At 42.3% G+C, this 27,348-nt stretch overlaps 1 protein-coding gene across 1 annotated transcript; it reads left to right on the top strand.

Moving 5' to 3' along the window:
- Positions 1-5,148: 5,148 nt before the first annotated feature.
- On the top strand, positions 5,149-26,669 carry CHB3 (DNA-binding family protein). The gene is made up of 7 exons (XM_086528692.1): positions 5,149-5,852; positions 6,742-7,286; positions 23,359-23,922; positions 24,000-24,172; positions 24,269-24,360; positions 25,306-25,472; positions 25,561-26,669. The coding sequence occupies exons 1-7, from the start codon at positions 5,420-5,422 to the stop codon at positions 25,933-25,935; spliced, it is 2,349 nt and encodes a 782-aa protein (XP_086384818.1). The 5' UTR covers positions 5,149-5,419; the 3' UTR covers positions 25,936-26,669.
- The last annotated feature ends 679 nt before the right edge of the window (positions 26,670-27,348 follow it).

Genomic DNA, 27,348 nt, shown 5'->3' with positions numbered 1-27,348 from the left:
AGATTTTTGGACGGTGACTGAAGAGAGCGAGAGAGAGTTTACGAGGGAGAGCGAGGTTGAGAGAGAAAGAGAGAGTAGACGACTAGCTAGTCGACAAAGGCCTGCATGGCGGTTGGTGAGCCGTGGGGATGAGGGGGTGCTGGCTTGAAGCGGATTGTCGTGGTCGGTCAACAATTGCACACGACTCCGTCGTCATTTGGATACTGCCCTGAGCTTTACCCACCCACCATATAAGGCGGATAGACCTGGACGCCAGCCAGTGATGGCGACCACGTAAGCCAAGGCTATGTCATCTTCTCTACATTCATTGCTTCTTGCAGCGGCCTCATATTTGGATACAACATCGGCATCTTCGGTGGAGTGACAGCAATGCAAAACTTCTTGCAGAGCTTTTTTTCCCCCCATCTTTGATCGTGGAAAACCGTGTTGCAACAAAGAGCACCTACTGCAAAGTTAATGATCAGGGGCTATAAGCCTTCACCTCAGCCCTTTACTTCGCTAGTCTTATCTCCACATTTGGTGCCTCATATGTTACGAAGCACTCAGGCCGTCAGATCACGATAACGATGGATGGATTCCTCTCATTAGTTGGAGTTGTTTCCGCTGCGACTGCCGAGCACATTGTCATGCTCATTATCGGCCGTATACTCATTGCTATCAATCTACTTTTGACTTTTTCAAAGCCAATTTGAAGTGGGTTCTTGTGACCCAACCAAATTTGATCTCCCTCGCCTTGTTTTTGCGCCTTTCCCATGAAGTCAAATTCGATGGGTAGCACAAATCTAAGTTGAAAACCAAATTGAATTGGAGGTAGGCCATAAAATTTTATTGTAATTGTTCTTACGACATTTATCTCCTACCCTTCTTACTCTATTGATCGTGAGTTTTCAAGACTTGTCGAATAGAACTCGAAGCCAGTTGATTGAAATTCGCTTATTCCTTCGTCTTCTTCTTATAATTTTAGTTATCTTCTCCCTCTAATCTAAAGAAATTTCTACAGTGTTTTCACTCCCTACCAAGAAAGAGATCAGTACATGTCTTTCTATGTCATTGAAGACAACTAAAGTTTTTCTTTCGTTGCATCTGCTCTTTGTAATATCCTCTCTAGGGCTATGGACTATATTTCCTCTTCTTTTTTTTTTCATCATTGAGTATCCTTGTATTATTTACATTAATCCATATTATTATTATGTTTAATTATAAACATAATTACACTAACAATCACTATATCATGACAACAAAGAAGGAATCTCTTTAATTCCAAAAAAAAAAATCACCAATTATATCATGAAATCAACACAGATTACTACCAATTAAGGCTATTAACAGAATCTACAAACATAAGAAAGCAAAATACTTAGTTGCGGCTTATTTGTAGTCTTGGAGCGTAGCCTATGCTCTGATACCACTGTTGCAAACGGATGGCGTGGAAGGCCCTGCAAACAATAATAAACCATATACTGCAACCATGAAACACACAAATCTGCATATTTGGCAAATCCCTTAGCACATAAACAACGTCGTACGCGAACAGAGAGAGAGGGAGAGAGGAAGAGAGCACACGTTGGCGCACCTCCTAGAGCGGAGTGCTACACCGGCATGGTGAGAGGGAAGAGAGGAGAGGAGAGAAGAAGTACACATGCACTGGGTGCAATCTCCCCCCGTGCAAGAGTGACCATTTCCCTCTTGCACACATTTCATTTATAGATTTCTTGAATGGTCAAAGTGAGTACAAACTGGCTGGCCAATGGCCAAAGCTCATAAAAGAGCACTTGAATAATAAGATGTACAATATATATATTTCCATTCGCATAGGCCTAGATCGGTCCAATCTTTTCCACCTATCGCCTGCAATAAATAATAAATATCAATTCCATAACAAATGATGTGTTACTGATTAAACCTATGTTCTCTGTCGATCAAGTGGTAGTTGTGTTGAACCAGGTTTTTGCCTATTCTAACTTTTCTACGACTGATGAGACCATTGGGATTGATTGAGCAATATGTGCTCCTTCCCTACGATCATTTGTCGCTGAAATTTCAAAAATCTGTACTACTCCTAGGCTTAAGCTTCTCTTTCATTAAAAACTTTACATTTGACAAGGTTGTCAATATATTGGGTTGCTTTGTAAATTTTTGAGTTATTTTGATCAATTTCTGATTAGGTAAGCCTCACATGTAAGCGTTTAAGAAACTTTCTATCTAGAAATGCTTGGGAGGAACTTTCCACTTTTAAAACAAAATATATGTTGCCTTTGGGCTTTGAAATAATATACCGTATGATAGGTTCAAATGAGGTCTTCTTGGATCATCTACTCCCTTAGGGTCTTAATGGGGATGTGTTATCTGCTTATTGACAAACCTTTTCTTATGTCTGTGCATACTATAATGAAGACTACTGTAGAACCTGGCTAATGCTAGGTATTTTTGACTAGGTATTGATTAAACTCTAAATATTGATAGTTCATAAACTTTGGAGTTCCTAAAACTATTCAAGTGTATTGCACTAATTTTTTGGATCAAATTTATGTTAGATAGGGACTAAAATCAAGAAAGGGTAATTGTTTGCTTTAGGCTTTTGGAGTTTTAGTACTACTGGGAGTTTTTTTTTTTTTTGAAAAGATTGGTTACTCTAGATTAAGCACAATGGGAAATTTTGCTTAATTTTTAAGGCTAATGTGCTTCTTGTACAGCTTGGGAACTCCCACATTGGTAAAATCTAATGTTGTGATGCAATAATGATACGGTATTGATAAATTGAGACTATTAGTTCAAGTTTTGAATTTGGCCTTTTCTGATCACTCAGGCATAGTAGGTTTACAAATAATCTTGTTGGTACTAGTTGGATGATGATCATGCTCGTGACACATGTATAAAATCTTAGATTTCATTCTTGTTTAACAAAAACCACTAAAAACTCGAAGTGGTTTGGCAAAAAGGCTTCATGTCTTGACTTCTTTGGGATAAAAATGGGTAAAACAATTGGATCAGAAAGAGGTGATGGCTTTCTCTCTCTCTCTCTCTCTCTCTCTCTCACACACACACACACACACACACACACACACACACACACACACTTACTTTATGCTTTTGTGGTTATTTTGCAAGGCATCACACTTCTAGTTGTTGCAGTTATAGGCTCTTGTTGATGGCATATAGAGTTGGCAATACACATTGCAACGAGGTTATCCCTCTTCTCGGAATGATCACTTGATAAAAAATAGGAACATGTACACCTCTTGGAATGCTCAAACATAGAGAGAGCTTATGGAGACCGAGATGGGACGAAGCTCTCTCATTTAGCTCCCCCACTTGTATCAACTCTAAACTTCCATAAGATTGGGTTGTAATTCATATTAACAAAATAGCTTATCAACATAAGAAAAATGTGAATGGAATGCTTGATCATGCATGTTGTTCTTAAGCTAGAGAAATGTACCACCACAGAACCATAAAATGGAGCCTACAACATAGCTTGAAAGCAAGTGATCAATGAGTAATTCAATATACAAAAGCAATTCCTTACATCTACAATGTGCCCAACTTTAAGACACAAATCATAGAATCTTAATATGCTAAAGCATGCAATTGCTTAATCAAGCATTCAATTGATTGCAATTTTATAGCATGTGGTTAAGGATGAAAATGTTAATTTGCCATTCTACTAGTCATGCAATCTCTTGATCAGACATGCAACACAAAAACAAAGATTCTTTATCCTAATTAATGTAGTTTTGCAATGTATTAAGCCATAAGAACCCTTGCTAATGTTTTTGTAAGCCGTTCTCTTTTGCTTTTCGAGACCATAAAGCTCTGATACTAGTATGAGACTGATGAGAGGCCACGACCTTCATGCCCTCAACCTGCAAATTTGAAGCCTCTACACAGTGTGGGATCTTGAAGCCTCGACGCAATGTGGGATCTGCACATTTGAAGCTCCACTTAGTCAACTCCCTATATAGTTAGACTTTGCCCCCCCTATATATAAGACCCATTGCCTTATGTGAATCCTCGGGGATAATTGTTCCCTATCCTCCTCATGCCCTCACCACAAAACATGCTTAATGAAAGAAGTAATGCATAATACAAGACTGTAGCAAGAGCAAGTAACTAAACTTTATCTACCCAATTGTTTCTTGTTAAGACTATTGTAATTAAAAAAGTAATTTAAAAAAAAAAATGCTTGCACCATACCAAGCGAAACATGTTTGCATTTTCTAATTGAAATGTAGTTACATCTTGGGTATCATTTATCATGGTTTGCTTAATTTGATGCTAAAACATACAAATGGATCTCTTTTTCAAGTAAAACAACAATAGTTCTCCACTCTATCAAACATGAGGTGCCATGATGATTCTTGTGCTCAACCAAAACTACAAAAGGTTGGCTCTAGTGATTCCAGGTTCTCAATGGCTTCTTTCGATTTTGAAAGACTGAGGACATTTTGTGTAAGGGCGATGAAGAGGTTTTTCTTTTGGACAACCGATTAGTTACTCTCATGACTCTTGTGAATTAACTTGTGAGCACAAACACTTGCTGTGATGTTAAGAGAAGTTGTAGAACTTCTTGCAAGCAATTTGCAATCGGAAAAGTGTAAGGCGAGAAAGTCGTACATGTGTTCATGCTTCTCACACTCCACAAAAGGTTTCAAGGTGTTCATGTATATGTGCTAAAGAGTTTCATAACGTTAGCTTAGTGTGCACCATTTACAACAAGGTTCTCTTTATCGTGTGCAGAGGCTTACTATAGCTAGCTCACTGCACTTTGAATCGATAACTTGTTTTGGAGAGTTCCAAGTGTTGTGAAGTGGTCGAAGGTGTTTGCCATGTGTAATTGGGAGAATTCTAAGTGAGATGGCTCATACATGAAGAGCCCTAAAGGAGTGATTAAAATTTTGATTAGCAAAGAGAAGGCTAAAAGGAAATCCAAAAGTTGCTTGTTGTCCCGCCACAAAAGGTGGTGGTGTGTGTAATCAATCAAAATTCAAGCAAGCCGTTGGCAAATGAATTGTGAGGATTTTTTTTTGAAAAAGTTCAATATTAAAAATAGTGGGTTTTTTTTTTCTTTGTTAAGTGTGGGGGAGGCTTGTGTGTATAAAATGGGGGTGGGTGCAATTAAAGGAAATTTGTATGAACACGAGGTAGTGTACATTTTTACGAAGGCAAAAGGAGAGAGCAACAAAACGATGGTGTTTTGGGGGTGCACTTGTTGTTGTTTTCGCAGGCGGGTCGAGACGCAGCAGCATCAGCAGGTGGGGAGGAGGGCCGCATCATCACTCATCTCCCCCCCTTTCTCTCCCTCACGCATCCTCGCTCACCCACCCTCACCCCGAACCCCGCTCCTTTGCCCACACTATCTTACACACACTGCCCTCAACCCATTTTACCTGCTCCTCCATCCCCCCCGCCGATCTGGCACATGGGGTCCTTGAAACGGAAGAATGCGTCCCTTGGGGCTTCCCCTGCCTCCAACAAGCGACCTTCACGGGAGGATGCTTCCGGAGCTGCTGTCCCTAATGGTTATACAGGAAGGAGGGCTGCTGGTAGTGCCCAAAGCTTGGTGCTCCCCTTTTCTTCGTCAGCTGCTTTTGCTGCTGCTTCCATGCCAGCAGCTACTCCAGTTCTCGAGCCCCTCTGCAATGGAGTGTCTGCTGCAGCTAAAACAAGTGAGGATCCACACCTCTCAACCTCTTCCTCCTCCCTTCTCGACACAAAGAGTGCCCTCCTTAACAATCTCATGATCTCGGACAAGGAGCCCAGCAATTCCCAGGACCAGGAAGCAGACACTGTTGTTGTTCTGCCAGAGAGCTTACATGCAAATAATTTAGGTCCTTTGACACCCAACCATGCAGGTAGGCACTACACATTCTTACTCTAGTAGGATACACACCTCATTGCAAAGTTAACCTGGATTTATCCTAAAGGAAATATTTGACAAGTTTCACATTGTTGCAGGCCATCTCCAAATTTTTTCTCACGGCCTTCCTCTCATGCATTCATTTGACTAGCGTGATATGAATGCCTTAAGCTGTGACTTTTCATTTTGGATAGCTTTATTCCATGCTCAAATTATGCGTTTGATCAATAGGTCTGCATAATAGTAACTTCTGTAGAGTGTTCTAGAACATATCAGCCAAAACCAAAACCTTAATCGAAAAAAATGTTCATCGCACATTAAAGTGCATACAAAAAATAGGGGCTGTATATAGAATGGGGGTGCAATCAATGATTACAGGCAAAAACTTATGTAGTAGTGGTTGAGGTTGTCACTTGACATCAGAATTAAAACTTTTGTAATTTCTCTGGTTAACTAGTTTGATCAATTGAAAGGCCCTGAGTGCTCAAAGGTTGGCCTTTAAACCACAATTTGGAAATGAATTTCAGCGAAATGAAAGTGAGGATAAAAACATCAAAGTAATCAAGATAATTAGGAAGTCAGAATCATAGGTTTGAGAGGACTACTTTCTGTAAAATGCTAGAGTTCTCAGAGGCTTTTGATTTTTTTACTTGAGTTGAAATTCGTAATTTAGAGGTTTGGCTTTGAAATAACTTTTTCAGCACCTCCAGTGGTTGATCATGTGCTATTTGTTATGTGCTGCACTTGGACAAGTGGAGATGGCAGTTCTCGACTCACATGGGTTCAACAAAGTTATTATGTGAAATTGTCATACGTATAAGACAACAAATCGATATTGTTACCTTCTCTTTTACATAACCATAAGATTTGACTCACACTGGCAGGATGGTTCTCCTGGAATTCCATACATGCTGTGGAACGGCGAGGGCTTCCAGAATTTTTCAATACAAAGTCGAAGCTGAAAACTCCTGCCCTTTACATGCAATACAGAAATCTTCTGATGCGAAAATATTTGGAGAATCCAGACAAGGTGTTCACGTTGGCTGATGTTGTTATCGACCAGAAAGGAGGACATTTAGAGGCTGTTAAGCGAATATTTGAGTTCCTTAATCATTGGGGTCTCTTGAATTCTAGAGCTCTACAACATGCAGAGGCAGAAAAGCCTAGCAAGTCCAGGGCTTCTGTTATTGAAGACACTTCCGGGCAGCCGCAATGGTCGTTGACCTCAAGCTTGTATCAATTCGACAACCCTATCGCATTTCACTCTTCAAGGAGTTTGACCAGGCTTCAAAGGACGGTGCCACCCGCTGTAATGACAGAAACAACAGCGGCAGATCTACAAGGGGGAGAGCAGGGACTGTCAGTTGAATACCATTGCAATTCCTGTTCTGCAGATTGCTCCAAGAAACGTTTCCATTGCCAAAAGCAGGTTTGTTTCACCTTCTTTGTCAGACGTAAGCATAAGTATGACAGCTTTGGAAAGTAGAATTGATATCGTCTTTTTGTACATGCTTTGTTTTATCATTATCCTTTTCAAAATCTTAAAGTGATCTTTTGGATAGAGAGTGTCTCAGCTTACAATTGTGCATGTTTGAAACTGAAAACCACCGGTTGGGAGCAAGGGAAGAAGCAAATTATATTGTACAATTTGAAATAGTAAACTTCATTGTTTGAACAGTTTAATCACACACTAGATATCCACCCATAACATCACATATCACTAGGATGTGCTCAGGTTGAAGACTTATCCTCACTTGTTTACCTCTAGTTGTTCGCCTACTCCATCTCCTTTGGCAATTGTCTCTTGAAAGGTCATGGAATCATGTTGTGTCCATTTTGAATTCCTCATTTTTTGTAAACTTTGTACAAATTGACATAATAGAGTGTGAGATCTCTTGCTGTGGTCGTTTTAACTTGCTTAGCAAGCATGTACATGTATGTGCAGTACAAGTCGCTTCTGTTGCGCCAGCTTCTGTTAAAGTTATAGCATCTCAAGTGAATGGCCCAATATTTATTTTGGCTTTAGGTGTTTGCTTTACTTACTTGTCAAAGTCTTGGGTAGGGTACTTAAAGGGCCTAGCCCCCATTGTATAGACTCATTCATAGCCCAATTGGTTAGTTCAATAGTATCTTTCTCTCTTTTCTCTCTCTCGTTTATTCTTGTCAGGACAAGGGTATGGCTAGGAGCCAAGGGCAAGGGCATATGGTTAAGGGGTCCTACTTGCAAGAGCCAAGGGGCTATAAGTAGGGAGGAGATCAGTATGCCTGTCCACACTGCTGCCTCATATTGGTATCAGAGCTCGGTGGGCAAGGAGGAGCAAGAGGGGGAAGGTGTGGAGATAATGGCGATGCATGGTCTCTCCAAAGTCTCTCTCTCTCTCTCTCTTTCTCTCTCTCTATCTATCTTCCTATTTGCTTTTGGCATGAAACATGCAAGGAAGGTGTGTTGCAAGATGGTTGTTGGAGAAGCTTCGAGGCATGGTTGTGTGTAGCTTCCCCTGGGCCTGGAGAGCTAAGAGGATATTGTTGCGGGAATGGTCGCTTGCACACAAGGAGGCCGTGAGGGAGATTTGCACAGAGTGGCTTGCATGTAGGCTCGTTAGCATCGCGAGGCTGAGCGGCAACAATTTTGTCTTTTGAGCAAGGCGAGAGGGCGCCTGTAGCTCTCACCCTACTCTCTTTGGAACTGCTCTGCGCTGTCGATGCCATTCGCCATGCTTCTTGGTTTATTTTCACACTTAAAGGCCAATAACTTGGCCAAGCTTGGGTTCCCACGGTGGGATACCCACACTTAGGGAATTCGGTGGTTAACAAGAGGCCATAATGTGGTCGCATGGGATCGGGGCTTTTGACAAGGTTGCAGAAGCTCTAGAGCAGAAATAAAAAAATTTCTATGCAAGGCATGCGAGTAGCAAGGTGTAGAAAATCAACTTCGAGCTTCGGTGTGGAAAGTTTCAACAACTCAAGGCTCTATAAACTCCGATAATCCCAGGTTCAACACATGATTGGAGGAGCACGGCTTCGAGTACACCATAGTCAATCAGAATCAATCTGAGCTTGAAGTTTTCCACGAGATTTTTGTTTCAAGGATCATCAAAGTTGACAAGGAATATGCGTGTGGTTTGTATCGAACAAAGATTTGGGGAATAAACTCAAATCTTTTTCACAAATTGTGTACGGCACAATCGGGCCCAATTCTTTTTACATACATGTAAGATAATTGTTGGGGCATATGGGGAGGCTTTTTGGTGCATCCGACAAGATTCAATTTCTAGTTTCAGTTTCAATTTCAAATTGGTTTTGCAATGATTACCGCCCAAGGGGTATGCATAAGCTTTTAAAGCTTGGTTTGCTTGTCATTACAGCAAGGCTGTGACTAGATTTAGCAATTTCCATTCATCTGCATGGACTCGCGAGTAGAAATGATCGTTAGTTTTACGCATGCATATGAATTATGCATCTGAAGTATGCTTGAAGTTTGCAAGAGTGGATTTCTACATACCATCATGGATTGTTTTTTTCCACTTTGCAAAACATTAAGACAAACATGGCTTGCATTGAGTTACAACACGGTTGTAAGTGGATTGGGCCATCAATTTTGTTGATCAATATCTTTTTTGATATGTCCAATTTGTGCTACCAAGCGGAAAGGGAAAAAGCAAGGCTTCCAAGAGCATGGCTCCATATCTATGTATATGCATTGGGTGCATATCTATGTATATGCATTGGGTGCATACTCGCTCCAAAGCAATTACAGCTTGCCTGAGTGTAGGCAAAATAAGTACACAGAGTACATTGAAAACACAATCATGCCACAAGGTGCTACGACTTTCGATGCCAAGGGCGGTGATTCTAAAAATTGGTAAGTACATTAAATTTAAGTTTCAAATTTTGAACTTATTCAATCTTGCAGACTTTTTACCTTGCCAACTTGACAAGCGAATGTTGCTTCAGTCAAGCAAAGTGTGGCAATTAAGATAAACTTTGATAGCTAAGCTTCCTGAGCTATCTATTTCAAGATTGGGTACTCTAAGGGTTCTCAATAAGATGTATGTTTTGGCAAGGCTGGTGCTTGCTTTGACCTTTGTGTGTCACCTAGAGCACCTGTTAGCTATGAGCACTCCGGCTGTGGTTTGTCTAATGTTTTTGATGAACTTAGGCGAAGCAAGGCTTCACTTCATGGCATATTACATGTACGCTTTCAAAGTTTGGAATATGCTATTAGCATATGTATAAGGTGCAGCGGAAGTGAATGTTGATAGTGCTAAGGATGAGTGCTCCGAATTGTGCTCAAGGGTTCCTTTACTTACGGAAGGGAGAGCCTTCCGTTCTTAGAGAGAGAGTGCAAGTGCGATGATCACAAACAAAGTGAATGCTACTGTGAATGAGTGCGGAGAGAGAGAGAGAGAGAGAGACTAGACGGTTCTCAAACCCTCCTCCAAAGGCCCCCCTCTCTATGGCGGGAGAGGTCTATGCTATAGATTGCACAAATCTGGTACAATGGTCTAGATGCTGTGGTACTTGATGATGACTTTGTTGACGACGACGATGAAGACTATGACGATGACGACGATGGTGTCGTCGTCAAGTCAGGGTTCTGTGACGATGGCGGCGAAAGTGTCGTCGTCAAGATAGGGACTGCAACGACGATGACGATGTCGACGAAGACAATGGTGTGGACGACTACGGCGTCGAGGCTGAAAACTGAAAACGCTAGAGGCTCTGCTGGGGATTTGCTGCTGTGGCGGTACTGCGGCCTGAAGCTGCAACTGCTTTGCCAGACTAGGGCTGAAATGCAAAAACGTTGGCTGATCTGGTTGAAATCTGAAAACGCTAGGCTGATCTGGTACTAGATGAGGAATTTGGCGAGGATCTGCAACCGAAGGATGCGGGCTCTCACGAGGCTAAGGCTGGAAACTGAAAACGCTGATCTTCTTCTTCTTGAGAAAATGCTAGGGCTCCTGTTGAGGTGCTGCCTGACTGTTGGGTGCCTACCTCCTCGTGTCCTTGCTTCTTGTGCTTCTACTGAGTTCCCAATGGTTTTGTTTTAAAGTTCTTTAGCAAATTCCCTACTTACTTTTCCAACAAAAGTCACTTATCAATAAATAAGTGAAAAATGTGTACTTTGGCGAAAAGGGTTCTATGCTCTGGAAAATGCTCATGATGGGTACTGAATGTCATGCTAATGATCCTGTTGTGTGCAATCAGAGGATATGCAACTATTCTAAGTGCTTGGACATGCACGGCTTGCGCACAGGCTCACAAGGGTGCCAAAACACTTCCTAGGCTAACCTGAATCCTAGAAGTAGGAACAACTTGTTCATGTACACATAGGGTTAGATGTGCACGTGACTTCCCTTCCTTTTCAAAGTGAGATACTGGTACCGAGCTGTATGGCGTCGAGGGAGTGCGCCAACAACTCCTAGAATCTTGCAAAGAACGCTTTGCCGGCCCACTCTGATGCTTGGGTCATGCGATACTTGAACTTCATGAAGGTGCATATGCAATGCGTGCTTCTTTGGGTTGTGCCGAAAGCGACACAAAATGATCTGTTGCGGCTTCAATGCTCCAACTTCGGCTATGGTCGTGGGTCCACCTTCAAGAATCTGTGAGGAGGAAAATTCTTGAAACCATTTTCAACACAAAACCATAAACATGCCCATTCCATGTAGAGTAATTGGAAAATACTACTCTCCCTAAATGATTGTGCATGCAATGCAGATGAACAAAGTGACGAGTGCCAAACCGTTCACCAAACACGCGCAAAAAATGGGATCGAAACTTGACTTTTCGACCTAAACCTATCAACTGTGGCAAATCACAACGGAAATGCCAATGCTTGCAGGACAATGTTGCTTGTGCTCTTTCTGAGACTATGTCATGCCAAGGAAGAACTATGTAAAAGCAATTGACAAAACCGGACAATCGGGAAACAATGTGAATTCCTTGAATGCAAACTTTTTTTCTTTTCGAGAGTGATCTGCATACATCCGTGCTCATCCGTAAGTGAATCATGTGCATCGCACAATACGGCATGCTTGTGAAAAGGGAACACATAAGGATGGAGACGAAAATACAAGAAACCGTCACGAATGAGAAACTCTAACAATGCGTGCTGACTAATCATGCGAACACACAATACTTCCTGAGTGGGTTCTTTGGACCTTGACTCGAGAGCCAAGATCGGTCCTGCATGACTGATCGTATCTGCAATGAGGTTAGCTTCACTAGCAACATCATCATTCAAACCATCATCCTTGCGAACAATCACATCTCTATTATGCAAAAAATGTGTTGTGCTTCGGAGAAGAAAGAACTGAGAGAGTCTCCTTCTCATGTTTCTTGTCAAGCTTCGCCTGCACAGGAGAAATGAGAGGTAAAGAATGAAGACCCTCCTCACCATGAATGATTATGGGAGAGTCATTTTTGGCATTTAGAGTGAGCGTATTGTCTGCCCAATCAATGAGAGGTTTATGTTCATGAAACCATCAAATGCCTAAAATCATATCACATTCTGAGAGAGGAGACACAACAAATCTTTTACAGAAGAAAGCTTGCTGAACAGTGAATAACACATCACGACACTCGTGATAGAGAGAGTCCATACCAGGAGCAAAGCTCGACACCTTGAGAGGGGTTGTCTGGCTAACCTCCAAGCGGGCTCTTTCTACAAGAGAGTCACCAATCACATCATGCATGCTACTAGAATCAAATAAGATCACAATGCGTTGACCATTCACATGACCATAACACTTCATGAGAGACTCATTAGCTAGATGATCATTAGAAACTTGGGACACACTAGTGTTCTCATTTATGGCATTGACAGAGGACTTAGGACAATCTCTTTTCATATGACCTTTAGTGCGACATCCAAAACATCTTTAGTGTGACATTCAAAACATCTTTTATCTCTTGCATATTCGACTCTTTCTTCAAGAGTTAACCAACGTCCTAAAATTCCTTGAGCAGATTTTTCATCAGGCATCAACTTAGGGTTTTCTTGATTTTTAGCTTTTCCTTTTCCCTTAGGTTCATTGTCAGAATTCTGTGCTTTAGAAATAGAGGAAGATTGATTAGGAGAATTACGGGTTCTGAGAATTCTGAGAGGTACTGTGAGAAGACTTGTTCTCCTTAGGCTTACCTTTGTTGTGCTTCATCTCTTGCGCGAGAGCAATTGCTACCTCCTTGTTGAGATCTATTGGGTCGAGGACTTCGACATCGAACTTGATATACTCGTCCAACCCGAAAAGGAATGCTTCTTTGCGCTTTTAATCCGATTTGCGTAATTGGGTGCCGAGTTGCAAAACATGGTTAGAAAAAGACATAACTAGCATACCATTTTGCTTGAGATTGTGCCAATCTTCCTTCAACTGCGCTAGGTACTGAGGTGGCATGAACCGCGCCTTGAGCTTGTCTTGGAAGTGGGCCCAATTGAAAGAAAGGGGCATGCCTTCTTCGGCTTCCTCTAGGTGCGCGGCCAACTATGCCTCTTGCCACGGGCTTCGGGTGATGACCATACACGGAGATCTTGGGTACTTGGGTTCTTGGGTTCTTAGCTTGCAATTGGTGTTTGAGAAGGCCTTTTTCTTACCCGAGCTCGACTCTTCTCTGCGGGCGCACCCCTTGGCGGCCTTGCGCTCACACCAAAGTTGCTTTTTTCCACCTCACGTCGATTGGCCGGCCGCTAAGTGCACGGTCCGCTCTCAATGAGTGAAAAGAGGAACAAGGAGAGGCTCGACAAGCCCTTCTTTCTTGGGTTACCTGTCACTCTTCAAAAACACGATTAGGAATCCACACGCCCAAGTGGACTTGGGCTACGTGCAATCGCAACAAGCAAAAAATTTCTTATGGTTCTTTCCTTGAGTGATACAGTCTACAGAACACTGTCAAAAAGCTATGATGCCAATGTAAGGTGCAGCGGAAGTGAATGTTGATAGTGCTCTCAGGATGAGTGCTCCGAACTATGCTCAAGGGTTCCTTTTACTTACGGAAGGGAGAGCCTTCCGTTCTTCTTAGAGAGAGAGTGCAAGTGCAATGATCACAAACAAAGTGAATGCTACTGAGAGAGAGAGAGAGAGAGAGAGAGAGAGAGAGAGAGAGAGAGAGAGAGAGAGAGAGAGAGAGATACAATACCAGACGGTTCTCAAACCCTCCTCCAAGGGCCCCCCTCTCTATGGCGAGCGAGGTCTATGCTATAGATTGCACAAATCTGGTACAATGGTCTAGATGTTGTGGTACTTGATGATGACTTTGTCGACAACGATGGAGACTATGACGATGACGACGATGGTGTCGTCGTCAAGTCCGAGATCTGTGATGATGGCAATGAAGGTGTCATCGTTAAGATAGGGACTCCGATGACGATGACGATGGTGTCGACGACGCAATGGTGTCAAGGCTGAAAACTGAAAACGCTAGATGCTCTACTGGGGATCTGTTGCTGTGGCGGTATTGCGGCTTGAAATTGCGACTGCTTCGTCGGACTAGGACTGAAATCTGAAAACGCTGGTTGATTTGGTGAATTCTGAAAATGCTAGACTGATCTTGTACTAGATGGGAATCTGGCGAGGATCTGCAACCAGAGGATGCGGGCTCTCGCGAGGCTAAAGCTGGAAACTGAAAACGCTAGTGGTAGTGGCTTCTTGAGAAAACGCTAGGGCTCCTGTTGAGGTGCTCCTTGATTACTGGGTGCCTACCTCCTTGTGTCCCTGCTTCTTCTACTTCTACTGAGTGCCCAATGGTTTTCTTTTAAAGTTCTTTAGCAAATTGCCCTACAACAAAAGTCACTTCTTAATAAATAAGTGAAAAATGTGTACTTTGGCAAAAAGGGTTCTATGCTCTGGAAAATGCTCATGATGGGTAGTGAATGTCATGCTAATGATCCTGCTGTGTGCAATCAGAGGATACGAAACTATTCTAAGTGCGTGGACATGCACGGCTTGCGCACAGGCTCACAAGGGTGCGAAAACACTTCCTAGGCTAACTTGAACCCTAGAAGTAGGAACAGCTTGTCCACGTACACATAGGGTTAGATGTGCACATGACAATACGAACTTGGGGAAACTTGGCAATATGTAAGTGTTTTTTATTGGAGGTCCGTATGAACCAAGCCACAAGGACATACAAGGTACATCCAACAGCTTTAACTTTCTCAGCATACATGGCTACGAGCCAGCTTTAAGAGAAGGCAACTGTTCTCATAGGGGCGACAAGTTTAGCCAATTTCAAGTTCTTGTTTAATCTTTGAATTGGACATGATTTCCCTGTTGTGCAAAGCAAAGTGCTTTGATAGACTTAGCACGAAGCAAGGCTTCTATTCCGTGTCAAAGTATTATCCATTGACTTAGGATCAAGGATAATGGCACACAGGTGCGGCAATAAGAGAATATAAGCTCACAGTTATGGTTTGCAATGACCGACTGTGATGTATCCATGCTAGTACACATCGTGCAAGGCATGCATGGCATCTACTCACATTGAAGCCAAGGGCTTATCACTTCATTTTTCTGATATGTATGCATGGTGTGCCAGTACAATGGGTTTCATTCCACTGAATCAATGTTTCCGCTTCCGCTATAACATCAGCTACTCTGTCAAGGACGAGGTAAGTTATTGATTGTTTAAAATGCTTTTTATTTATGTTTTTTAGTTGATGTTAATGCACAACAACACTAAAAGGGAACCTAAATCACAAGGACTTAATTCACAGGCAATGTCCTATAGTTAAGTTACCCTAGTATAGTCATGATCCATACAAGGTAGGTGGGTTAAGATGTGACTTTTGTTTTTCGCTCAATCTCTATGAGAGAGCGTCGTGCAAGCAGATTACTGTATGCTCATAGGATAAGCTATAAGCCAGGTGTAGAATGTACAGAAGCATACGCAGACTACACATATTATAGTAGGCTATGGAATTTTCCTCAACCCAGCATGCTCTCTCTCTCTCTCTCTCTCTCTCTCTCTCTCTCTCTCTCTCTCTCTCTCTCTCTATTTCTTTGAAGGAATAATAAAATTAAACATATTTTCACGAAAACCTTCGAAGTAGGTATTTGATAGATGTTTTGGCTGTGTGTAGTCATGAGTCGGGGTGCGATGACATCACAAAAATTAGTATTCATTGGTCAGTAGACTGAATACTCATTTCAAATTGGCATAAGGGCTAAGAGCCATAAGGGGTAAGAGCCATGCGGATTACGAGTCATTTGTTTTTGAAAGGCTAAGAGCTAGTTGTTTTTCATCCACAGGTGATTGTTCTCAAGATCGACCAGGTCTATATAGTGGTGCACCTATCAACTTTAATGAACAAGCAAGAGGCTTGTCGTTACAGATTTTCTGGGTGTCGCTTTAGCAGTATGTACTTCTAGTGCGAAGATCAAGTTGAGTCTCTCATTATCCTCGACTCCTATAGGCTTATTTATACCAAGGTATATAAATGAAGCACGCATTTCCGACAACACGACTGTCTACAAGAACCCAAGATTATAGACTTTTAAGTCTAACAATGATCCAGTTGTGAATATGATTCCAACTTGAGTGGATTTCGTGATTTCTCTATAGCAGTGAGAGTGTCTATAGGAGCACAATTTTGAGGTAAGACTCACCTTGTGATTACTCAATCACTCAATAAATGTTGACTACTAAATCTAAGTATGTACTTTGGTTGTTTTTTTTCGTGTTTGTATATGCTTCGATTCAATGTTTTCAAAAGAGGATGTATATGGTGCAATGCTTGCTTCCATTTTGCTCGTCAGACACATGATGTCACTAGGAGGTGTATTTTTTCGTTGCCTTCTCTAAATATGTACTACATATTTTTATTTATTTTATTTTTACTTGTTTTCCACGAAACCTTTGAAAAGGTGCAAGTGGACATTGCATGGCCAGTGTGAAACGGTTGCGGCCGAACAGGTATCTCACATCGGGACTCTAGGCCGTTCAGTCTGAGACTGGTCGGGCTAGTTAGCACTGAATTCTGATGAGTATGGAAGCTTGTGTGCGCCAGATGGAATTTGGGCCACTCGGCAAGTCACTTATAACTTTATAAGTTAGTGGGAACTAGAGAATTAACTCAAAAGGGGCAAACTGGACTCATGGCGGCTCCAGGTGGATTTTCCACTTCCATTAGCAAGTGGGGGCATGTAATTTGAGAGTTGAGGCTGATTTTGCAAGTAAGTGAACTTACAGAGTGTGTGTGAGTAGTGGGTGCATGTTTACAACTTTAATGGAAAGCTTGCCTTCTCCTCTGTCTCATGTAGCGTGATGATATGCTCTCGTGCATCTCTCTCCCTGTTGCACATATCGTAATGCCCCACTAGTTGGGCTATTCAGATGATCATGTATATATCTGTGGGTTTTATGCGCGTTTGCTAAGGGAAGAGCCTTCTCAACAGGAACCAAATTAGCTAATTGCTAATCCCCCACAGGTATGCACAGCCCCATCGCGAAGGAACGTGAATTTGGAGAGTTTACTCGCATGAAAACTCCTCCAAATCACAGGGCAACTGACCCATTGCATGCGGGAGGTCTTGGGGAGCGTGTTGATGCGTTAGCTCCGTCCGAAACGACCCAAAACAAAGATATACAGCCCGCTGTGTAAAATTGCAGGTTTAGGGTTTTGCTCCTAAAGTGCACCATAACTTCACAGAAGCTTCGGGGAAGCTAGAGTGTGGTTGTACAGGAGTTCGGGAAATTTTTAGAGGCTACAGTGCTCTGCGTTTTCTCACCAGCTTTATAAAGTTGCTTGGGGATTTCCCATCTCAATTAATCAAGGAAATACCGCAAGGGGCGCCAGTTTTTGGGGCCAACAGGGTGTTGGTCATCATTGCGTAGGGCATTCTAGCCGCTAGAGGCAAGTGTTGAGTCTCTTTTTTCCATCAGTACTCTGTGTGTAATTAACAGGTTGTAGATTTGGTGCCGCCCTTTATTGTGTATTGGTTGGTTATACATGTCAAGGTCATGATGGAGCAAACACTTTGGTAAAGTAGTATACCAGGCAATTTCTGTACTTCGCGATGATAGGCATGTATGGTACGGTTTTGTTGGGCACATGTTGTTAATCACAAGGTGAGCAACATGGTCTAGGAACTCAGGGAGTTCGGTTTAGCGAGTGTGGAATGAGGTTCATTGCTATGGTACTTTAAGGATCCCTAGTATGCAAAATTTTAGCGAAGCATCCACTTGTTCAGGTGCACTCTCGATGGTGTGCTGCCATCCGTTCGTCTCTCAAGTTGGCTTTAAAGAAGAAACCTATGCCGGTGGTACCAAGACAAAGGGTGTACTTAGAGGATGAATTTGATGAAGCTGTAGAGCGACAGAGTCAGTAGACTCATGAAGACCAAGAGGCAGTCATGGAAAAAGAGTTGTGCAGTAGACTATCCAGACTACTAGGGTTGCAAATCTACTCTTGAGGCCGCCAGTAAACCAAAGAAGTGTGTTCGCTTTGAGGATGATCCCAATTCAACATCGTCTCTTCTGATAGTTCGGAGAGTTCCTCTTCCTCTGACTCGAGTGATGAGGGTAGAAAAGATTGGAAGCGGAGAAAGACTCAGATAAACAACAAAGGCAGGAAGGCAAGAAGAGCAGATCTCGCAGGAAATTTCAGAAGCACTTTGATAGTTCGGATGAAGACTCCTCGTCCTCTTAAGAGTTCAGATTTCGATGAGCCGATGTACGCAACGAAGGGAAAGCATCTATATCGAGCCAACGAGTACGACTACCTTGAGGATTTTAAGGAGAGTGGGCAGGCTTTAAAGTGTGATACATTCTCAGGCTTTAAGAGAGCCCTTGATTTTATCTAGCAGTTTGACATCGCTTTTTCAAGAGGGTGTTACGCAGAGCACTCCAAGGTACGAAGAGCGGCGCCATATCTCAAAGGGAATACCTAGATGTGGTGGTCTACCCTATTGTTACATAGGGAAGCACTGACGAAGTGGTTGTAGTTAAGTGAGTTTTCACCTCTTTGTGGCTTACTTTGGGATATGAACAAGATGTGTTCACCCCTTGAAATCATCTAAGGATGACAAAGGAAGACACACTGGATGTTTACTGCTAGAGATGTTCGTGTACTTTTCTGCCTGTTTCTTCCTTTAAGAAAATAACCTTCAAGCAACAAATTGAGGGGTTCTGCTGTGGACTCCTCAAAGAGATACAGAGTTATTGTTTGCAGAAGAAGTCCGAGTTTATGCAACGGCTTATGGATCAAATAGGTTTTTGCTATGCATGTAGACACTCACCTATCCTACAAACGTACTTGTAGCAGTTAGGACCGGACAAGAAAAAGAAGGGAAAACAATAGAAAAAGAAACCCTAAGGCTCTAGATTGTCAGCAGAGTAGTGCGTCAAGTACTACAAGAGGGCAAATGTTACGGATGCGGGGAATAAGTGCATGTGCTTGCCAAGTGCCCCAACATAACATCCAATGATTAGGCATAGAAAAAGCTAGAGAGTTCTAAAGCAGCGGAGCAGCGAGCGAAGAAAGGAAAGGCAAAGGGAGGACTGGTACCGTTGTGGGAACCGACCCAAAACAAATGGATTACATAGCTTTGCAGGGCGTGGGGCAAAGTACGAGATCAAGAAGCCCTTATCTTCTTTGACGGAGGAGCCAGGCCAACTTCATCTCAACTGAATTGCGGTCGACTTGGAATTATGCCAAAAGAAATGGGACCGCCGGCCGAAGCAATTCTAGCGGCACCAGGACGGGATGTTGCCATTTCACTTGTCATAGGCAAACTTTGGTTGCATTGTCAGGGGTATATAGGGCACGAGGACTTTTACATCATGCCTTTGGAAGGATGTGAGGTCCTTTTAGGAATCCCCTGGTTCCATGAGAACACACAATTGATTTGATTCCCAGCAGCACGCCACCGAACCGGCCACCTTACCAAGTCGGTCGAGCCCAGAATGAGGAAATTATGAACCAAGTGAAAGAGCTTTGGAGAATGTGCATTGACTACAAAGCTCTCAACAAAATCACCATCAAGAACAGGTTTCCAATGCCCAGGATCGATGATATACTGGAAGGTTACAAGGTTCGACATGCTTTAGCAGAATCAACCTGAAAAATGGCTATTATCAGATCAGGATTGCTCCGAGAGATGTATACAAGACTGTGTTCTGGACATCCTTTGGATTGTACAAGTGTTTGATGATGCCTTTCGGTCTCACGAATGCTCTTGCAACATTCAATAGGATGATAAACAGGATCTTTAGAGAGTACCGGTCATTTGTGGGCACCTTTTTTGATGACATCATCGTATTCTCCAAGAGTGAGGTAGAGCACAAATATCATTTGTTACTGGTTTCCTAGGCACTACGGCAACATCGACTAGTGGTTAATGGGAAAAAGAGCGAGTTTTTCTTTCTAGAGATACACTTTTTGGGACACATTGTCTTTGCAAAGGGTGTAAAGATGGACCCGGCTAAGGTTGAGATCACGAGAGATTGGCTAGATTTGAAGAATGTACATGAAGTTTGTAGCTTTTTGGGCTTGTGTTTGTATTATCGGCGGTTCATTCGAAAGTTTGCGGAGATTGCTTCTCCGTTACACATTTTGACACAGAAAGGGGTTCCTTTTTCTCGGGGACCATTTGAGATTGCAGCATTCAAGACTCTAAATGAGAAGTTGACAACTGGTCCAATGTTGGTTCTACCAGATTTGGAGAAGCCATTTGAGGTTTACTGTGATGCGTGTGGTCGCAATCTGGGGGCGGTCTGAATGCAAGAGGGCCGTGTTGTCGCCTATGAGAGTAGGATGTTCTCGCGACCAAAGCGGGTTGCACAAATTTATGAAAAGGGGCTATTGGTAGATATCCATGCTCTTGCTCAGTGGCACCATTTTCTACTTGGAGTTGATTTTATAGTGTTCATCGATCACCAAAGTTTGAGATACTTATTGTCCCAGAAATAGCTCTCGGACAAACAAATGAGATGGGCAAATATTTTGTCGGAGTCACACTTTTAGATCATCCATGTCAAGGGAAAGAAGAACTTGGTGGTAGACGTGTTGTCTTGCAAGCCACAGATTTCGGCTATTTCGGCGATTCACCATCAGAACTTTGAGGATATGGTTGATCAATACGCCACATATCCAGATTTTGCATACATCTTTGACCGGCTGGAGAGAGGGGAGACAGTTGTGGGGTTATTTGATGCGGAAGACTATGTTGTGTGTTACTCAAGCGTTGAGGAACAAGGTTTTGATAGAGTGCCACTGTCCACCTTTCCAGATAGAGCTACTCTTCTTGGTTGTTCCTCTTCATGCAATGCATGCTGCAATTTCACATCCATTGGACACCCAAGTGTTGCCTGGTAAGCATGGCCTATACTTTCTTCCGTGATCGCTCAGCTCGCGTGCTGCTTTCAAGCTGGCTTGTTAATCTAAGGTGGCAATATTAGAGTTAATTAGGTAGCTTGAAAGCATGAAAGCTGTTTTCTTCTGAGAAATGACCAAGTGAGGTTGTTGCAAATCAGAGCTAGCAGCTTTAGGTGAACTTGACATGCCATTGGACAAGCATTCAGCTACCGAGCCACCATGTTGTTCTATCTGAGGAAACCCTGAGCTGCTTCTCTGCTTCAGAAACTCTTTTGAGTGCTTGATGCAGCCAAAGAAGTTGGCGATGGATGCTAAAGATGCTTGCTTGACGCTCTCTCTGAATGGCGCGCTTTCCAGGTCCTACCTGCAATCCCTTGCAAACTCGCTTCAGAGCTTCTCTCTCTTATGTAGGTGGAAACCTGGAAAAACTGGTAAAAAACCCTAACATTGCCCGTAGGTGCAATCCAATGGAACAGGGAATTGGGGGAAAGTACTCTCAGCCTGGGGCCACCAAGAGGTACATTGCTAGCAGTACAGAGCAGACAAAACATTAGTGGCCAAAAATGAGCCACAAAACAGTCCTCATTCCCTATGGTCAGCCCTCAGAGATACTGGGGCACCAGCAGTCCTGCCAGGACCGGCGGGAGAAGTGATAAACTTTTACGGACCCACACAATAGATCCAAGATACAGCTGACCCCTGACCTTAAATTTTTAGGCACTGGGTTGAAAAGAAACTCACAAATCACTTGCTATATACAATTTGTGCAAAAAGCACTTTTCTTTACTTGTAGTGTGCACTTTGTGAATCTAGGCTTATCTTGGATTTCTCCGGCTGTATATATGTAATATGTATGTATATTGATAATAAGCAGTCAGCTCTGATTATGATGCATGTTTCTAATGGACCATGCTTGTGATGGTAGTTGTCTGTAGGGAAAATGACCAAAATACCCCTCTAATTTGTGGAAATTCCCAAAATACCCCTCAAATTTCAAAAATTCCCAAAGTACCCCCATAATTTGTCATAAATTCTCAAAATGCCCTTCAAATTTTCCAGAATTCCCAAAATACCCCTGGTTGTGAGAGTAAATTTCTCCAAAAACAAAAAAATTTGTAGCTTTTCATAAGACGAGTGATTGTCTACCATACATGATGCTAAAACTAAAATTTGAGTTGGTTATGTAGGCTTTGGAGATGAATTTTTTCATTATTTTTATACATAATTGCCTTTTGTTTGGGAGATAATTTGCAAAAAATTACATGCTAAGCACTCAAAAACCGATCTCAATTGTCAAACAAGAATAAAGATCAGAAAATCTTGAAGATCCAACAAAAATAGATACTAGGGTATTTTGGGAATTTTTTTAATTTGAGGGGTATATTGGGAATTTTCCACAAATTAGAGGGGTATTTTGGTAACTTTCCCTTGTCTTTATCATGGATCTAGCCCTCACTCCAGGGCATTAGTTCTTTCATGTGCAGCAAGACTGTGGCATGGTTGAGTGTATGACGACAAGTGCCTGTTTGAGTCATCTAGGGGGGAAGTGAATTTTCATATTCCAACCCAATGTTAGGTTTAGTATAACTTTTGGTCACTAATCAGTAGTTTCACTGATTGTTCTAATATTAATCCAGTTGTGTTATATTAAGGATAGATTCATTATTAATCTAAGTGAAAACGAAAACTTGAAAAACGTGTAACAAGAAATTACAATGTAACAAAAGGATATAAGCAAATTCACTTGTGATAGGATTGGTTAGAGGTGAAATGATCAGTTTACCTGTGAATTTGCTGTGTGAGTTTGATCATGACTTTGGATTAAAGAGGTTTCTGTTGTGAATCGTGATTATGCAAAGAGGTGCTCAAATAGTATTTTGATGCTTTTTATCAGAATAATGCTTGAAGTTTGTTCCACAATGTCGGAGGGTGTGAGAGTTAAGTATGTAATTGAGGGTTAACTATGTAATGTGGTTATTATGTGTATTGTTCTCTGGTTACCTCTCCTGGTGAAAGGTGTTTTTCCGCCCTGGCTCTTTGGCTTCTACCTAATTTCTTATTTGCAGTCACATTTGTAATAGGCCTATTCGCATAGTTACTTTGCATGGGTCCATACTAAATATGAAAAAAGCGAAACAGGCAGAAGAGTGAGCATGGTTTGAAGTTTGAGTCATTGGCCATCTGGCAGGCAGATTTTGATTTATGTCCGGAATGCTACAATGGAGGAAAATTCAGCATTGGAATTACAAGCACAGATTTTATTCTTATGGAAGCAGTCACAGATGCCAACAGTAGTGATGGCTGGTCAGATCAAGAAACATTGCTACTTCTTGAGGCATTGGAAATGTTTGGAGACAACTTCAGTGAAATAGCAGAACATGTGGGAACGAAGACCAAAGCTCAATGTATCTTACATTTTATACGTCTTCCCATAGAGGACCCATTCTTGGAGGCTGTGGATGCAAACAACAATACTACTAATGCACAAACCGCGGCCGATTCCATTGCGAATGCTAAGTCTTGCCAAGGGGAGGATCAGGAGGAGAATCCTAAGGTCCTGGTGCATGACCCTGCACAGCAGGAAGACAGCATTTCAGTTTCTGGAAACGCACATCATGTGGACCTGCCAGCCAATGATGAGAAGAGCTCAAGCGCCATGAATGCTATTATCGCTGCAGCTGAAGCAGCAGGGCTTTTTGCCTCGGATAAGCAGTTAGCTTTGAGTGAGTGCAGCAATCCTGTTATGACGTTGGTACGTTGTACGTGAATTGTTTCAAAGCTGCTTCTCTTTATGCTCTGGTACATGTTGAAATGTGTTTGTAATTGTAGGTAGCATTTCTTGCTGCCCTTGTTGAACCAGATGCCGTCTCTACATCTGCCCAGGCTGCATTGAAGGTCCTTGCTGATCATGCATCGGCACTACAGCTTGCAGATGAAAATTCTTTTCACTTGGAGCTTGAAACACCATCAACGGATGCAACCAGTGCATCAGATATTAATAAGTATGTCATATACGATTTGTTGCTTATTTTAAACTCTCTTTTCCTCTAATTATCTCATGGATGAAATGACAACAAGTTTGTTTTAATGTTTTTCAGGGAATCAGAAGAGGCTGTACAGTTGCGATCCCAGTCTGATCCGCAGGACACGCCAGATGTAGGTGGAGACAGGACCGAGCGTGATGATAAAGGTTACATCTAAATTTGAAATTCCAAGAATGGGGGTAATTACTGGGTAGGGATGAGTGTATGTCTGCAACTCAAAGAAAGATGGGTCTTTTGAATGATAGATAGTGCAGAATGATTTAGTCAGTTATCGTGTTGATGATAGGCTTATAGTAATCATATTTCCTTGTGAATTGTGGACGACCATCATTAAGTCTAGGCTTTGGACTACCCTCCACGGCTCTCCTCTTCTAGACCTTATTCCTGGCAGTCAAACCTCCTCATAAGGCAGATTATATGAAAAATCACAACGAACAAAAAGACAAGTCACTTAACTACTTGACGAAGGCTTGATACAACCTTATGGTTCACCCATACTTGACAAAGACTTGATACAACCTTGTAGTTCACCCTTAAGAGCCGGTCTTATTAGTGGACAGAGAAATAAAACCTATAGGACATGCATAGACTACAACTTCTTTAATCAAGAGTAGGTATCACATTCCTCATATTGATGAGTTGCTTCAGGAACTCAAGGCAGCCATGGAAGATTGACTTCAAATCTGGCTATCATCAGACAAAAATGCATGCATTTAACATTTGTAAGACTGCATTTCAAACCACTCTTAATACTAACTTATGCATCAGAATTATCTTTTGCTGGTATTAATTGATTTCATCAAAAGATCAAGGAAAAGAGCTAATCACAATGTAAAGCAGGCTGCCGCTCAGAGAGGTCAATAAGATAGTAAAGAACACAAGCACTTATGGAATCACAAGAGCAGCAGAAAAAGGTCTTCTTAAGATGGCAGGAATTATGCTTGAGATGGTGATTTCATATTTTTGACGCTTAACACACAAGTTCTTGTCAAGATGGTTCAACTGTTGCTTTTGTTAGTTTCGTGTTTTGCTTTGGGTCAGCAGCCTCTCTCTTTACTATAACATTTACTGGTGCAAGTCCTGTAATGCAGGAAATGCAAATCTTGACGCAGAAGGCTTGACAAAAGGTTCATCTCTTGTGAGCGTCAAGAATGCTGCAACTACAGCTTTGGCAGCCGCTGCCGTGAAAGCCAAATTTCTTGCAGACCAAGAGGAATGGGAAATTTTGCGCCTAGCAGCTTTTGTTGTTGACAGCCAGGTAATCTGCTTTCAAAAGAAATGGTTCTGTGTGCTCTCAGCGTTTTTGCTAGAAAATCCTGCTGAAATATGACAAGATCTGATTGCAGACAAAGAAGATAGAGACAAAGTTGAAGCTGTTTAGAGAGCTTGATGCCGCTCTTGAAAAAGAGCATAATTTGCTGGAGCGATCGAGGCAAAGGCTTTTTGTAGAGCGCTCTCAAATTGCAGCCACCCGTGCTGTCCAATCATCTGCCTCTGGCCCGCACTACACAAATGTGAATGCAGTTATTCCTGGTGGTCCAAGGCCACACCACCCCATGTCGAGACTACCAGCAGGGTTTGTAGCTGTGCCTCCAGTGCCCACGGGGCCTCGTCCATCTGGACCTAATGATTACATTAGAGGGCCACCCCCCCCAATGCTACCTCAAGGCATGAGCATGGCACCGATGCGGCCTGTTTATTACAACAACACTCAGTTCTAAAATTGACAGAGATAGATCACTCATAGAGTTTGAAGCTTGGCAGGAGAGATTGCACAGCAGCAAGCCAAAGCGAACATGGTAGCGTGCTTGGAATTTGCGACACAAAAAAGCTTTGCTACTTGGAATGTGCTGGGCAACTGTCCGTATAAGGTTGAGCTGGGATGAAGCTCTCTTACAGAGTGGACTTCTCATATCCAAGCGGCTCCATGGTTGAGCTAATCTATGCTGGTCCCATACAGAGAAGATCAGTGGCAGCCTCTGTCCTTCGCATGGACTGACATGCTTTGGAAGCTGTGGGTTGTAGGGTCCAGTGGGATCAGAAATCCCCCGGTGTATCTTACTATATGTTGTATAGTGCCATTGATAAGCTACATTTGCAAAGCTAGATTTGCTGTTTTGGATGGCCGCTTGTGGCCGATTGACGCGTGGAGCCGTGACTCCTTTTTTTTGTGAGCAGCACAACATGAAAACACACACACAACCACCGGTTGGCGTACTTTAAATTGCAGGCACCTGAAACAAGCTTCTCATTCAATGATTGGAGATGCGTGTAGAGGCTAAGCGTCTCCATTGTAAAGATCCCAGTATGTTTTGGGTAGTATACACCCTGAGTCGAATTGTGGGTGTGATAGCCATCTTATTTTGAATTCAGTCTGCTGGCCCCCTTCACTATAGTCGCATGTTTGCTCAGCTTATCACACAGCTTAATGATACAAAAAAGTGGTCTTGATTCTTGTGCTTCTAATTGTTCGTGTTTAATGCGTGCCACTGGGTCTGAACACTCAGTATATGGTACTTCGAAGTTCTTGCTTCCATAATGGGATTTTAGGCTGGGCAGAGGTGATTCTACTTGCCTACAGGACATGCCAGCTCAAGCTTCCATAGCTTGAAAGTTTGATTTATACCTATGTTGAGGCAATGAAAAGCCTCTCTCCTTCACTATCACAGTACTGAAGTTTTTCTCATGTGGGAAGGGCAGTTTGTTACCATTTGTAATCATTACCGTGAGGGCCTTAAAGCATGAAGTGAAATACATTCTCTTGATTTGAAAGTATCTAGACTTTAGTTAGAAAATGAGCATGAGGGTGTGACTTGTCATTGCATTTTCTAGTATTGTTGGTCACATGTGCGTATACCCACTGACTATAATGTGTAAATGTCGAAAAGACCACATGCAATGCATAATCATGATGTGTTCACTGCATGTTGGCAATAGTAATGTACACGATTTCTTTGGCTACTGGATGTGAGATTTCTTTTAGCATGTGGAATGTGAACAACTCTCATACTTCTACATGCTAGTCATCACATTTCCTGAGCACAAAGTGTCATAAGAGGTAGTGTTAAGTACTGGTGCCTAAGTATAATTTTAAGCATTTGTGATGGCCAATTCCATACTTTCCTGAGCACAAA

Source organism: Adiantum capillus-veneris, chromosome 14 (genome assembly GCF_014529385.1).
Source record: "Adiantum capillus-veneris isolate H3 chromosome 14, ASM1452938v2, whole genome shotgun sequence".
Taxonomy (NCBI): Eukaryota; Viridiplantae; Streptophyta; class Polypodiopsida; order Polypodiales; family Pteridaceae; genus Adiantum; species Adiantum capillus-veneris.
The sequence above is the reverse complement of the archived record's forward strand: the minus strand, read 5'-3'. Positions and strand labels throughout refer to the sequence as shown.